At 24.4% G+C, this 14,161-nt stretch overlaps 1 protein-coding gene across 1 annotated transcript in view; it reads left to right on the top strand.

The window, feature by feature from the left end:
- The window catches only part of LOC129619221 (rho-related GTP-binding protein RhoN-like), a 42,916-nt gene extending 36,372 nt beyond the window's left edge, over window positions 1–6,544 (top strand). Inside the window, exons 2-3 of the mRNA XM_055534365.1 lie at window positions 3,482–3,703; window positions 4,636–6,544. Coding sequence (XP_055390340.1) covers window positions 3,569–3,703; window positions 4,636–5,325 — 825 coding nt within the window. The 5' untranslated portion in view covers window positions 3,482–3,568 and the 3' untranslated portion in view covers window positions 5,326–6,544. The remainder of the gene's footprint in view (window positions 1–3,481; window positions 3,704–4,635) is intronic.
- The last annotated feature ends 7,617 nt before the right edge of the window (window positions 6,545–14,161 follow it).

Here is a 14,161-nt window from a genome sequence, read left to right as displayed (position 1 = left end):
CATAAACATAATTATTTATTTGTAATCACAATTTCAAGATTTACTAGAATTTACAAAACTGCCATTTTTGGATAACATTGCACATCTATATTTTAATTTCAAGTTCTCTGTATAAAATGCAATTTTGTTCCATATATGAACATTTGAATTTATTAATTCTTGGCCTGAAATGTACAATAATTCAACAGCAACTAGGTATGAAAATAAGTATAGATTGTAACAGTCACAAGTATAGATTGTAACAGCCAATTTTAAACCAAAATTGTATGAAAAATAAAAAATTATAAAAAATTTAATTTATTTTATAAGCCTGCAATTATATTATTAAAATACATAAATCACGCGGACATATACCTATTTTTAATTAAAGTGCTTATAGAGCTTAGATCTAGAACTAGACTATAAAATATCAGAATATTATAGGTTAATATATTTATAAGAATATTAAATTAAAAGTGCATTAAGAAATTGAATTAACTTTTTTTTTTCGTAGTCATTTCTTTAAACTATAATGAAGCATAAATAATTGTTAAAAAATCATAAATTTAGCGTAAAGTGTTCATTATAAGCAGTATATATTCGTTAATGTGCATCATAATATCTTATAGCATGAACTTATAAAAAACAACACCTTAAATGGATAAAATTTTAATGGCATTATAAATATCAATTATTAAACCATAGAGTTTTATGTATCATAAAATTATAGCCGTAGAAATTGAAAATCTTTTCGAGATAAATTAAAATTTTTTGAAAATTTTGAATATTACAGATGAAAATCAATGAATTCCAAAAACTTGATTTTGCGGAGGTGGTCTAACAACAATATGAATATAGTTATTGATTGAAATATTTTATAGAAAAAGAAAAATGAAACCTAATCGAATTATAATAATAAATATTGACATAATAACAATAGAGATATTTATGTTTGAATGTTGGTAAAGAATTGAAAATTTTCGAAAAATTACTTGACCTTAATAAATTCATTGCCTAGAAATTTGAGAAAATACATGAACATTTCATATTTTATTTTTGACATGGATTCAATCAATTGGAAAATATCACATGTCGCAGAGAAATTTGAAATAAATTTATTTTGATGTTTCGGCATCACACAATTGCACATTTAATTTAATTGACGCTTTGGTAAGAATTAATTAACATCATGGATTATATTGAGATTTTAATTACCTATACACATATGTATATGGTCACATTGAATGAAGGTTTTCGATACTTTACTCCAATAAATAAACATGGTACACGTCTTGATTCTTCCTATTTCTTTTATAATTATTCATATTTGTTCATAAATCTTATTTGATTAATTATTTCTATCTAATGCAAAAATATTATGGTTAGATTACACTATAATTTGATATCAGCTATAATAATTTTTAATGACTGATTTTTAAAAACTTGCCTTCATTTCAAACATTTAAAAAATTAGCCTTTTTTAAAGTAACAAAGAAAATTTCTTCTATTATGTAAGACGATAAATCACTGGTAAATATTCTTTATTTTTAAATTCATTAAAATTTGATCTATTATTATTTAACTTTTAATTTATTGGACCATTTTGTAGAGAAAATTTTCAAATATGCTTTTAAACCGCAACATTTTCTATTGTGAAGGCGCAGGCACGGTAAAATATAAAAAATAGGAATTCATCTTCTTTTATTAATAGCTGATTTAATTTACAAAAATCTTATAAAATTTCTTTTTGATTTCTATTATTTTTAAAATGTAGGTTCTGAGAATTAAAAATGCAATTATAATATAAAAATTGCCATTGCGGTCAACTTGATTTATTGAAATTTTAATAGCCTTACCAAAATAACATTAGTTTAATTCTGATTAATCTGTTGCTATTTATAAGTAACTAGATCAGAGAATTTAATTCTAATTACATTTTTGTGATGATTTCATAAATTATAAGATGATTTTAACCCGTTTTCAATATAATAATTAAGTATGATATGAGAAATCGAATTCTGAAATTTTAAAAATCTTAAAAATACTTTCATATTTGAATTTAAATTAATAAAATTTTTAATATTAAATTTAATATCATACTAACTTGAATCAGCAACAAAAAATATTATCGGTGTGTCCATTAATTTCTTTAAAATGCTCTCAAAATTATTAAAAATAATTTTTTTCTTTTTGATTACACAATTTATATTCAATTAAAAAGTAATTAAATTTTTATAAATTTATTGAATTTACTTTGACTGCCTATAAATTTTAAAATCTCTGTGAGTAATTGAAAATATTTTAATTAAAATAATTATTTTTTTTTTCTAAAAAAATTTATAACCAATTAAAATAATCTTTATTGGTTTTTTTTTTTTTAATTAATTTGATTTCAATTACTTTTGCGTTTATTTTAATTATATTTAATGCCTAAAATTGTCTTTGATTTTATATTAACTATGCTTATATTTAAATACATATACTGACATACACTAGTAATTTATAGGTATTCGTTTACTGCAATACTGATATAACTCAAAATTTGCACATTTGAGAAAAACAATTTTTAAAGTTGGAGTTAATATATATTTCTAGATATATAGCATTATTTTATATTTTATTGTAAGCAAAAATTTTCAAATGATGCACAAAAAAGAAATGTTTTAAGTATGCTTACATCTGTATAAATAATTCAGAAATCATATTTTTTGAGTTATGTCACTTTTGACGCATATGAGCGATTTATAGTACACATAACTTAAGTAAACACATTTCATTTAATTTCAAAAATGATGCATTAAAAATAAAATTTTTGTGTTTTATAAGAAAATAAAATTTTTAAATGGTTTATAGCTCAATTTATAAGAGATTATTTTCTAGCTTTTAAGGAGAGTTACAATAAATTTTATGATCATAATTAATTTTTTATGAGTCTCTCTTGAATCTTGATTTATTTTGCTTTTTATTTAATTATTATGTTGTAAATTGCATATGAAATTAATCTGCGTAATTTGAGAATTTAATTAATATTGAATTTCAAGAGAGAATTAGAATTTTTTGTAAAATTTCTTAATCTTGTGTTTTCAGTTTTAGGTCAAAGACATCGATTACTTATGTTATAAAATAAATGGTACTCGTATTCTAGAATAGTTTAACGAACCTTAAATTTCAATTCATGAAAATCTATTTTTAAAATCTTACGACATCAGATTCTAATGAAGATTGGGAAAAAATAACTTTATTTTTTTTTTTTGCTCTTTGCTCTTTTTTTGTTCTTTTGGTTTCTGAATATTTTTTTAATTTGAGACGAACAAAAAAAATTTATTATTTGTTTGGAATTTTCAAATGTGAGTTCTTCAATTCAAAAAATTGAAATATTTTACAATGGAATTCTTATGGTATCGAATTTATTTTTATTATTTTTCTTTATAATTTCAATATAAAAAGTTTTTGTGATGAATATTAATTAATTTTTCATTCTTGTTTTGTTTTTTTTTTGCAGAATTCTTTGAAATTAACATACAATATCCGTATAAAGTGTTTTCTTAATTCATAAAAATTTAACGTGTGAAAGAAGTTTTGCTGAAAGATGTCGAAAAGAGAAAAAACTGATTCATTAGAAAGGCCTGGTGCCTTTAAAGAAGTAAAAATTGTATTAGTTGGACCAGCAAAATGCGGTAAAACAGCATTAGTTCAACGTTTTGTTAATGATATTTTTTCAGAGGTGAGTTTAAAAGTGAAAATAAATTTTAATCAGTTTAATGTGAATGGGCGCTTACCAAAATGCAAACAGAAATGCAAAATCGACTTTACTTCCTGCAGATTGTACCAAAAATCAAAAACGTCAAGTTGATGTAAAAAAATTTTTTTAGACGCTCTATGCGTGTTATTTTGTAAATTACTTTTGCAAAGCTCCTACAGTCATTTGAATAGCATAATTTTTACATATGTAGCTACCGTCATATTTTTTTTTTCCAAAACTATCATGAAATTAAGAAACTATAATTTTTATGTCAATTAACTTTCCTCCAATTAAGCTTAAATTCATTATCTTCTATGCCACTTTCTTAAACATACAATCAAAATACAACGTTCCATAATATTCCCAATTTCAATCTAAAGTTTTAATAGGAACTGAAAGTATTTTTTTAATATTCCACGATTTTTAACTTCAAAATGTTTTCTATTGATAAGTAACTATATGTATATTATTTATTACATGATTTCCATGGCTTAAAATACAAATTGGCTCTCTTTGATTTGCTAAACAACACCAAAACTTCAAAAATTTACTGATTTCTCTACTTTATTTATTTATTGTCTTGATAATTCATTGACAATGTCAGTTTAAAATTTTATTTGATGACCTAATTTTAGAAAATTTATTGTAAACAAATTGGAAAAGCATAATTTTGTACCAAATAAAATCTTGAATTTGTTTTTTATAGATATATCTACTACTGCTTCTTGTAAAAGCGTCCATTCACCTGGTTTTGAATTAAATTACAAAATTATTGTATTAAGTTTGATAGTGTAGTAGACACATTTGATTAATGACAGTTTCGAAAAATATTTTCCAATTTATTTATTTATTTTTATTATGTTTATTGTATGAAATTATAAAAAAAAATTTTTTCTTTTTTCTTTTAAAAATAGACCTATATACCGACTGGTTTTGAAAAATATCAAACACAACAAAAAATTTCTGATCTTACAGTTGATTATCAAATATGGGATACATCAGGTGGTGGAGCATATGATAGTGTTAGACCATTAGCATATCAAGATGCAAATGTATTTATGTTATGCTTTAATGTTGGTGATCAAGATTCATTAACATCAGCAATTAATAAATGGTGTATTGAAATAAGACGTCATTGTCGTGTAACACCAATAATATTATGTGGTTGCCGTACAGATAATCGTAGTGTATATAATACAATTAATTATAATTCAGCAACACAATTTGCAAGAATACCAGTAACATCAGAACAAGCATTATTAGCAGCAAATCATATTGGTGCTGCTGCATATGTTGAAACATCTAGCCAATATTCAAATATTTTAGTACCAGAAGCATTTAGAATTGCTGCTGAAGTTGGTTTAGGTTTAAAACAATGTTTATCAAGTGGTATATTATCATCATCATCTTCATCATCATCAACAGGTACAAATGGTTCAACATCAGCAAAACCACCAAATAAAAAATTATGTAAAGAAAAGAAATCATATCATATGTCAAGTCCAACATTAAATCGTTTAAATAATGGTAAAATAATTGAAGGAAAACCAGATATTAAGAATGAGGTTAGAATGAAAACAGCAAAAAATTGTTGTATTATGTGATGCTTTTAGACTTCTAACACAGAATAAGAAATTGTGAAGAGAAAATCATAAGATCACGATTAAAGAATTAAATTTTATACTCTTTTGATTGTTTTAAATTTTTCTAGTTTCTGAATTTGATTATGGGCAAAGTGGCATTTTATTTTACAACAGTTTTACTATGCGAATATCAGAAAATTTGTTGAAAATTTCAGCATAGTTAATATTAACCATAACTAAGTAAAATATAATGAATTTAAAAAATTTAAATAAATCACTAGAGTAACAATTTAATTGTTAAGAAATTGTAAATAAGCATGTATGTATAACGAACGAACGGAAAAAAATTGTAAAATAAAGGTGGACAAAGTCCGTCTGTAATGGTTTTTTTTTTATTATTTAATTACAAAATACAATATTTAATTTTAAAAACAATAGAAGGAAATAAAACAAAAAAAAATGATTTTATATTGTAGACTGAAGAAAAGGTAATGCGCTTTAAATAATTTTCAAAAAATTAAAACGAATCCATTATGTAATAGTTTAAGGTTCCAACTTAAAATATAAGAATTTTGTTAAGAAATGTAAGAATGTAATTTTATATTGTAACTAAACTACTGCATAAATTGTAAATTTCAGTGATTCTAGAACATCATAATTTGTAAACTAACACTACTGCAACAATAAATTAATAAAATAATGTACACTGTACATGATAATGGGCACCAGCTCCCACTTTATGTAACATTTCTTATCCTCGTTTTTTATATAACACCTTCGTGTTTTGATGAACTTTTACAAAGTGTACGATAATTAGCATATTTTATTAAAAATATTCTAAAACTGCCAAGAATAATTATAAAAATTCTATATTTAGGTAGTTGCAAATAAAAATTACATTCTACAATTGATTCAAATTCAATTTACTTATTATTAAAGTGAAATAGAAAAATAGAGAAAACATAAATAAAAAAGAATGATAAAAATGAGTAAAAAAAATTGGACAAAACGTTTTCATAACCTCGTATTTCTGGTTTTTCTGTGATCATTTATTTTTAAATTTAAATTTTTTTTTTATAATTAGAAATTTGTACATTAATATTAACATGTTATTAGTAAATATAAATTATATCTTAATTAAATATTAAATTTATTGTAATTAAATTATTTTAGAAACAAAAAGAAACTCTATTTTGTTTTTGAAATTTAACACTGTAAAAATCACTCACTTAATCACGAATAAATCTACGAATTTCTCAATTTTAAATTTAGTATTTTTACAATTTTCATTAAAATTTTGACAACTTTTTATTAAAAATATAATTATAATTAAATAAAGTAGACGACACATAAAAATTTTTTAAAAAATCATAATTAAAAATTAATTTTAAATTTTAATATTTCAATTTTTCTATATTTAAAAATGAATTAATAATTCTAAATAATATGAGTTTTTATACATGCATACATATAAAATTATTTTATATATATTTATATAAAGCAATTAAAAATAAATTATATTTGAGAATAAAATTAATTAAAAAAATTTATAATATTCTAAAATAAGTGTGGCATACATACGTCATTCTTAAAGAAATGCCAAATCTACGTGAATCGATTTGACATTGACAACTGTAACGAATCACCCATGTTGTATCAAATATCTATTATTGTTTAGTCAATATTAAATTAGATCTCCAAAAAAATCGACGGGACGGTTCCTTTTATTAAATTGATTATGAAACTTTATTTACACATACTTTGTTAATATAACATAAATGTGTATTCCAAATTAAAAATAAATACAATTTTGAATATGGGTATCATGTTGCTAAAATTGATAATATTTGCAATCATATTACCTTTTTTAAATTATTCATGTCGACAACCATTAAAAATTAATATTTTAAAATTAACTAATTTACGTAATTAAATCATTTATGGTTTAATAGGTGACAAATAAGTTCATTAAAGAGGTTTTAAAATTAATATCAGCAAAATAACATTCTCATAATATAAAAACTATGGAAGACAAAAATACAAAAAATTTTTTTTTAAATGGTTAAAAAATTATTTACACATTAATGTGAAAATCACAAAAACATCCACACATATCAAATTGTCACTATAAATGGTATACAACGTATTCCTTATTTGCAAATCCGTTAAAAATAACAATTTGTTATATAATTGACATTAATTTGGGGTGTTATAAATGTCATGTGTTTTATTGTCAAATTTTCTCTTTGATCATTTTTAATATTATGTAATTATTATGTCATTGCTTATTAATTGCACCAATATATTTTATGTAAGCATGTTATTTGAACTTAATTTTTCTTTAAATTTTAATAAATTTTAATATATACATATAATACAAATTGATGAAACGAATACAAATTAAGAGTCATAAATTATTAAAAAAAATCTTTTAAATACTAGAAGAAAATATTAAGTAAAATGATGTAAATAAATATTAAAAACAAAATAAATAGTAAATTGTAAGTAAATGTAAAAAATAAATTTGTTGCAAAATTAAAAAAGAAAAAAAAGAAAATAAATAAAAATATTAAAGATACCCTGGGTCGTGATAGGATAAATGAAACGCAAAAGAGAGCTTTAATTTTTAATATTAAATGAAAAAAAAAAAATAAAACAAAAAATTTATTTTAATTTGAAAATTCTAATAAAATTACAAAAAAGAAAAAAAAAATGTATAATTGTTTTAAGTTATAAAAAATAAAAAAAAAAAATTTGTAAATTATTTTTTAATTTAATTTAATTTAATGTGTAATATAATTTTAGAATTTTATTTTGTAATATATTTAATATTAATAATTTGATAAAAGCATGAGAACGAGTTGATTGAGTACGTACGGTAACAAAAGCTCTTATTAATTTTTAATTTTAAACAAAAAAAAAAAAGATTAAAAAAAAATATAAAAATTTTAAGATTTTGTCGAAATTATATTATAAGGATAAAAAAAAATTTAAAATAAAATTTAATAAAAAAAAAATTAATAATAAATTTTTTTAATTAATTAAAATTTTTACAATTATTTCAGTGCTCCTAGACTTACAATAATTGTCCTACGTTTAAATTTTTTATTTAAAGTAAATTGAGAAGAATACTTATAGAAATATGTGCATCTTACATTTTTACTCATATAATTGAATTGAAAATAGTGATTTTAATTGTAGATTCTTCTGAAAACGCATTTCGCACTTAGAACACTGTCAATATTGTAGTGTGTATGTTTAACACAACACACTACTGTTTAAGTCATGAAGCATTGCTTTTTACATTTTTAAAACTGACAATAGCTGCAAGTAAAACATTGCAGAAATTCCAGACGCAAAATCACATATTTAATTCTCTACCTGCAATAGCCTGCGATAGCTTAAATATCAAACAAGATGAAGAATTACGATATTTTTTATAGAATTTGAATTCAATTCCTTCAATAAGATGTTCAAATTTATAATTTTTAAGAACTCAATTTTCCTAAAACTAACGATTTAAATATTATGGAATTAATTCTATAATTTGATTGCTAATTTGATGAAACTTTTATAATTTATAAAAGATTACGTACATTATTGTTTCCATTTAATTCATTGTATTTGATATGTACCACCTAATACCATATTTTCTTTAAATATATTTAAATTTTCAATAAGTAATTCATTTTTTTTTGCTTCTTTTTTATTAAATTTCTAATGTATTTTGCATTCCAATATTTAATTTATAACCTTTCTTATATGATTAATCTCACCTAATAAATAATTATTACATTTGTATATACCCGTAGGCTTAAAAAAAATCAAATAAATAAAAATATTCAATCTTCCATAAATAAAAATATCAATAACACTAAAAATATGAGAAAAAAAAGGTGAGGTGAATGATGGCACCATCATTCTAACCATAGTGAAAAATTTTTTTTCTAATAGTACAAAAATATTAAAAAAAATCATTGAATTTTTGCATTTTTTATTTTATTTTTTACACAGAGTGTTCGAGACCGAAAAGTAGAACCCTCTGTCTGTAACAAAAAAAAAAACCGTAGGTATGTACGTGTACTGTAATTATAAGTAAATGGCGATTAAAGGAGAATTTATTGGAAGTTTTTTTTTTTAAATTTTAACTTTGCACTTAAATACAGCTCTGAAAATAAAAGTGTTCGAACCATTCTGATATGCCGCTAGAAGGGGAATTTCATTATCTTCATAATTAGTATGAAAAGTTTGCTTTATCTATCATACTATACGGTTTTCAGAAATTGTAACTTTGAGGCCTCATAACTCGAGAAGAAGAACACAAAAACCTAAATGTTAGTAGGCATTTGTTTTTTCGTCTGTAGTCATTCTATTGCGGGAGTACAGTTGAGTCTCAGACACCCGGTATAAGTTTTGCAACAGCTGCATTTGGTTAAAAATTTTTTTCAATAAGATTAACTTGATCTGGATGATTCCTGTAATAATATAAAAGAGCAACACTAACTCTGCTGAACTAAAAGATGAAAAATAAAAAGAAAACTTAAAATTCATGGTTTAAAGCGAATGCACTACGAGATTGATGACTTGAATTTCCTTCAAGGGCGAAAAATTAAAAAAACAAAAAGAAAAACAAAAAAAGAAAACGCTTTTCATTATGCTTTTAGTTTTTTATTGCTATTGTATTTTATGGTTTTAAAAGTTAATCTCGGCTGTGTTTATGGTTGAGAAAAAGAAAAATAAAAAATGACAATCAAAAATAGAAAATATGCGAAACAAATTTTCCTTATATCAAAGGTGGAAAACTCAAATTATTGAGCAAAGCATGAGAAAAAATTGAATAGAGAAAAAAATATAATATGTAAGGAACGGAAAAGCAATATTGATGGACAAGATTTTAGGAAAATGAAAACTGTAATTTTATATTACAATTTATATATATATATATATATATATATGTGGAAGTATATATCCCATAATATATATGAAAGCAAAAGGAAACGATTAATCATAGGAATTTGCAAAACTTTGACTATTAGATGAAAATCTTACTAGGTGGGCTCACAATTTAGACTGCACGATTTATCTATCAGTCAGCGAATATTTTATACGACATTTTAAGATTTGTTATTTTTTTTTTTTGTTATTTTCTGATTTCTTTTGTTGTCTTTGAACTTTGCCATTATTATACATGATTTCCTTTCATTTAATATACATACATACTTACATGTTAATATATTGAAATTCCCTCTTATTTAACTGAAACTGTCATTTAATTCTGTACACATCTTAGTCTTTTATATACGGCCATTATAACCAAACTACGAGTATTAATGATGAAATCGACTATTTTTAAAAACCTGGAAAATAATTATTATTATTGATTAGAAGAGCACAATAAAAATTGAGAAAATATATATATAGAAAAATATAAAAATAAAAATGAGAAAAGTTCCATAAACATCTGCGTCTTTAACCTCACATAATAGTCCCGTCCCGACTATGGTACTTATTTAGTAATGCTTTAAAAAAAAAAACCAAAAGTACTCTCATGATTTTTTTTTTAAACTTTGCTATTTTCCATCGCTATTTTAACATTAAGAGGTCAAAATATCACAAGAGATTTTTAAACAGGATACAAAAAAAAAAAAAAATGGAAATGTTATGAGATTAGAAGAAAGTATGTTTAATGTTAAGTTTTTGGTTTTTTTTTTTATGGGTGAATGTGGCACCATATAGCAGCAAGTTATTAAATGAAAACACTTTATTTAATAATTTTATGTTATTAGATATTTTAGCTATTTTATTATTCTGTTGCGATATCAACAATTTTTTGTTAATTTTATGACTTAATTTATAATTTGGGAAAAAAAAATGAATTGGGAAATCCCTTACAATCCAAAATTCATTTATGTTTTTGTTTTTTAAATTAATTACAATATGAAAATGTAATTTTTAGCACAGTTTTTAAACTTGTTCTAAAGTAACCAAAGCAATCAGCCATGACTTATATTGTACCCCTCTCATATCCTACTTATACTATCACAGTCTTAGGTAAATACCTGAATATACCTTCCAAAGAATTGAATGTGAACTCACCAACACTGAGAAAGCCATGCCCAAACATTCTGCGTCTCATGACGGTCAGATCAGTCACACATAATATGTATGGTCGTTTTTTCATCGTCCAAACAGAAAGTACACACAGTTTGTGTAAATAATATTTCATCAGACTAGGCCAAGAGAAAAAACTTGTAATAGCACGAACCCGAATTCGATTTAACGCTCTGAGGAAAACTTTTTTGATGAAAATAAAAGGAATAGTTTCATATGATGATATATCCCAGTAGCTTGCCAGCGAAGATTTTATTCTCCCCAAGCAGGACGTGGCGCCCGTCCGTGATGGTGGACCGTAATAGTCGAGAGAAGGGGACCTGCCGAACGGAATAGATATCAGAGCCTCTCCGCACAAACTTGTCGGAAATCTCGCTGCCTCTGTGCCCTATCTGTTTCATGATGCTCCACTAGTAGATGCAGTTGTAAAATTCCCATTTATCTCTTTTTTTTTCAAAGTATTATAATTTAATAAAGGCGCTAACCCTTTTCCAATGTTTACCTGCCTACGTACATATAAAATGCAATTAACATTATTGGAAAAAACTTTCCTATATAAAGAAGGCAATTACGATTCTTATATTTTCCGGCGCGTAAATAAAAAAAAATAATATTTATGATCAAAAAGTTGTAATTTTCTATAATTATAAAATTAAATTAAGAAAAAAGGACCAGAATAATCTTATGGATCCTTATAGAGCTCTTAGAGCGCATTTTATACCTAACCTAATACATACTTTTAATAATATAGGAGAGTGGGAAAATTTACTAAAAATTGCGTTTGCATTTAATACGCATAAAGTGTAACCTTCGCTAATAAGTCTGTACGAAAAAAAAAATATTGCATATTCATTTTGGAATCTCAATTATTTCAGCAAGTAAATAAAAAAAATCCAAAACTTCAAATATTTTTTTTTTGTTTTTCTTACTCATTTAAATTTTTTATTACTGCTTTTTATTACCTAATGGATAATAAAATTCAAGTTTATTACATCAACAAAAAAGGTCGTCTTCAAGCTGTGTAAAATGCATTAAATTTTGCAATTAAACCGAAAATTCATTCTTGTTTTTTTTCATTCTGAATGCATTTTTTTTCTCTTCCAATCCGTTGTTAATTTTAATCGACCGCCTTGCATAAAATAAGCGAGGTGATGTGATGATATTAAATTTTGTATGTTGAGTTTTCGATGGAAACGCATTTCTCTATACGCAAGGAGAGAGATGAAAATAAACAATTTTTAGAGAGATGTCTGGCGGCCTGTGTAACGGTCAACAATCGCGAAAATTTATATTTGAGTTAATTTCGAGAATGGAAGAATTTGATCAACTTTTGTGATATGTCAGGTCTCAGGATCTGAACCTTTACTACGAGCTTGTTTAACATTTTTTAAGAAAACGGCCAACATATTACCTTGAAATTTTATTCATAACGTCTAAAAGCACAAAAAACCACCCAACTTTTCAAAGCAATCCGGTCTCGAAAACTGGGCTTTTAATACCAGCTAAGTTTACGCCTTAATTTCTTTTACAACAGTGCCGCTAAAGCAAACAATGTCTTGCCGTCAACCATAGTCTGACCATATTCGATTTTTTTTTCCTTCATTTTCTTCTTTACACGTTCTTAAACGTTTAAAAACATTTTTCTCATATGTTTTTTTTCGTGCCGCATTCTTACATCCCTTTCAATTACAGTATGTATGTATATATAGAAGGAACTACTACTTAGTACCTTTTGAACAATTAGTCTTTCACCTTCTTTTTCTGCTTTATCCTTCGGAAAAATTCTGTTTTATTCCCGTATACATACGTACATAATAATGTTTATGTATTTTATAGTAAGTATGTATATGTATGTTTCATGTTTTTCAGAGGCCATGAAATCTGTCATGTAATTACACGACGAATTGCAATTGTGTACCAAAAATTTTGAAATCAATAACAACAACAAATAAAGAAAAACCAGTAAAAATTCCATTGAATATCAGGTTTTCGCTTCACATCCTTCCCTTGATGTTCTTTCCGTTTTCTATATGCGTCTCGAAAGTTCCTCTATATAGGTATCCACAGAAGAATCTCAGATATTTTGGTATTTGGTATTTTTTTTGTTATAAAACAACGTGTTTTATAAAGTTGATCAGATTATTACAAGAATAAAAGAGTAACAATATAACAAAATTTTTTTTCAAAAGAACCATAAAACCGATCGATAACGATTTCATTTATAAAATACAAAAACAAAAATCAATTCAGTTGATTGAAGGTATTTGCAGCCACTGGCATACAATGAACTTGATTATCGCAGAAGAAGAGAAAACCAGACACATTTGAGCGAAATTCCCTTTTAATGAAAAAGAGAAAAAAAACAACTTCTATTCAATTTGACTGGATTTTGTAAATAATCTCAAAGTTTGTGTTTCTTTAGCATGTTACTTAAAATTGCCGGTTAATAATCAGATTATTAAGGGATGATAACCGAAATGATGTAGTATGTCGACATCGACGCACTGAAGCAGGAGATGGAAATGATCACATATCTCGCCAAACAAATTTTATGATGCAGAGAACGAAATGTTTTTTTTCTGAGTATTGATGTACTTAAAAAAGCATTTTCTAACCCTAAAGTTTATAAGGTTCTTGCTCTTTGTGTGAGAGCACTTTGAATTTATTGAATGTTACTTGCAACTGGGGTAACATCTAATTATTTATCAAATGTATTAGGTTCATATGAGGAAACAGGAATAGTATA

This window comes from Condylostylus longicornis, unplaced genomic scaffold, assembly GCF_029603195.1.
Source record: "Condylostylus longicornis isolate FDR11 unplaced genomic scaffold, ASM2960319v2 ptg000011l, whole genome shotgun sequence".
Classification (NCBI taxonomy): Eukaryota; Metazoa; Arthropoda; class Insecta; order Diptera; family Dolichopodidae; genus Condylostylus; species Condylostylus longicornis.
The sequence above is the reverse complement of the archived record's forward strand: the minus strand, read 5'-3'. Positions and strand labels throughout refer to the sequence as shown.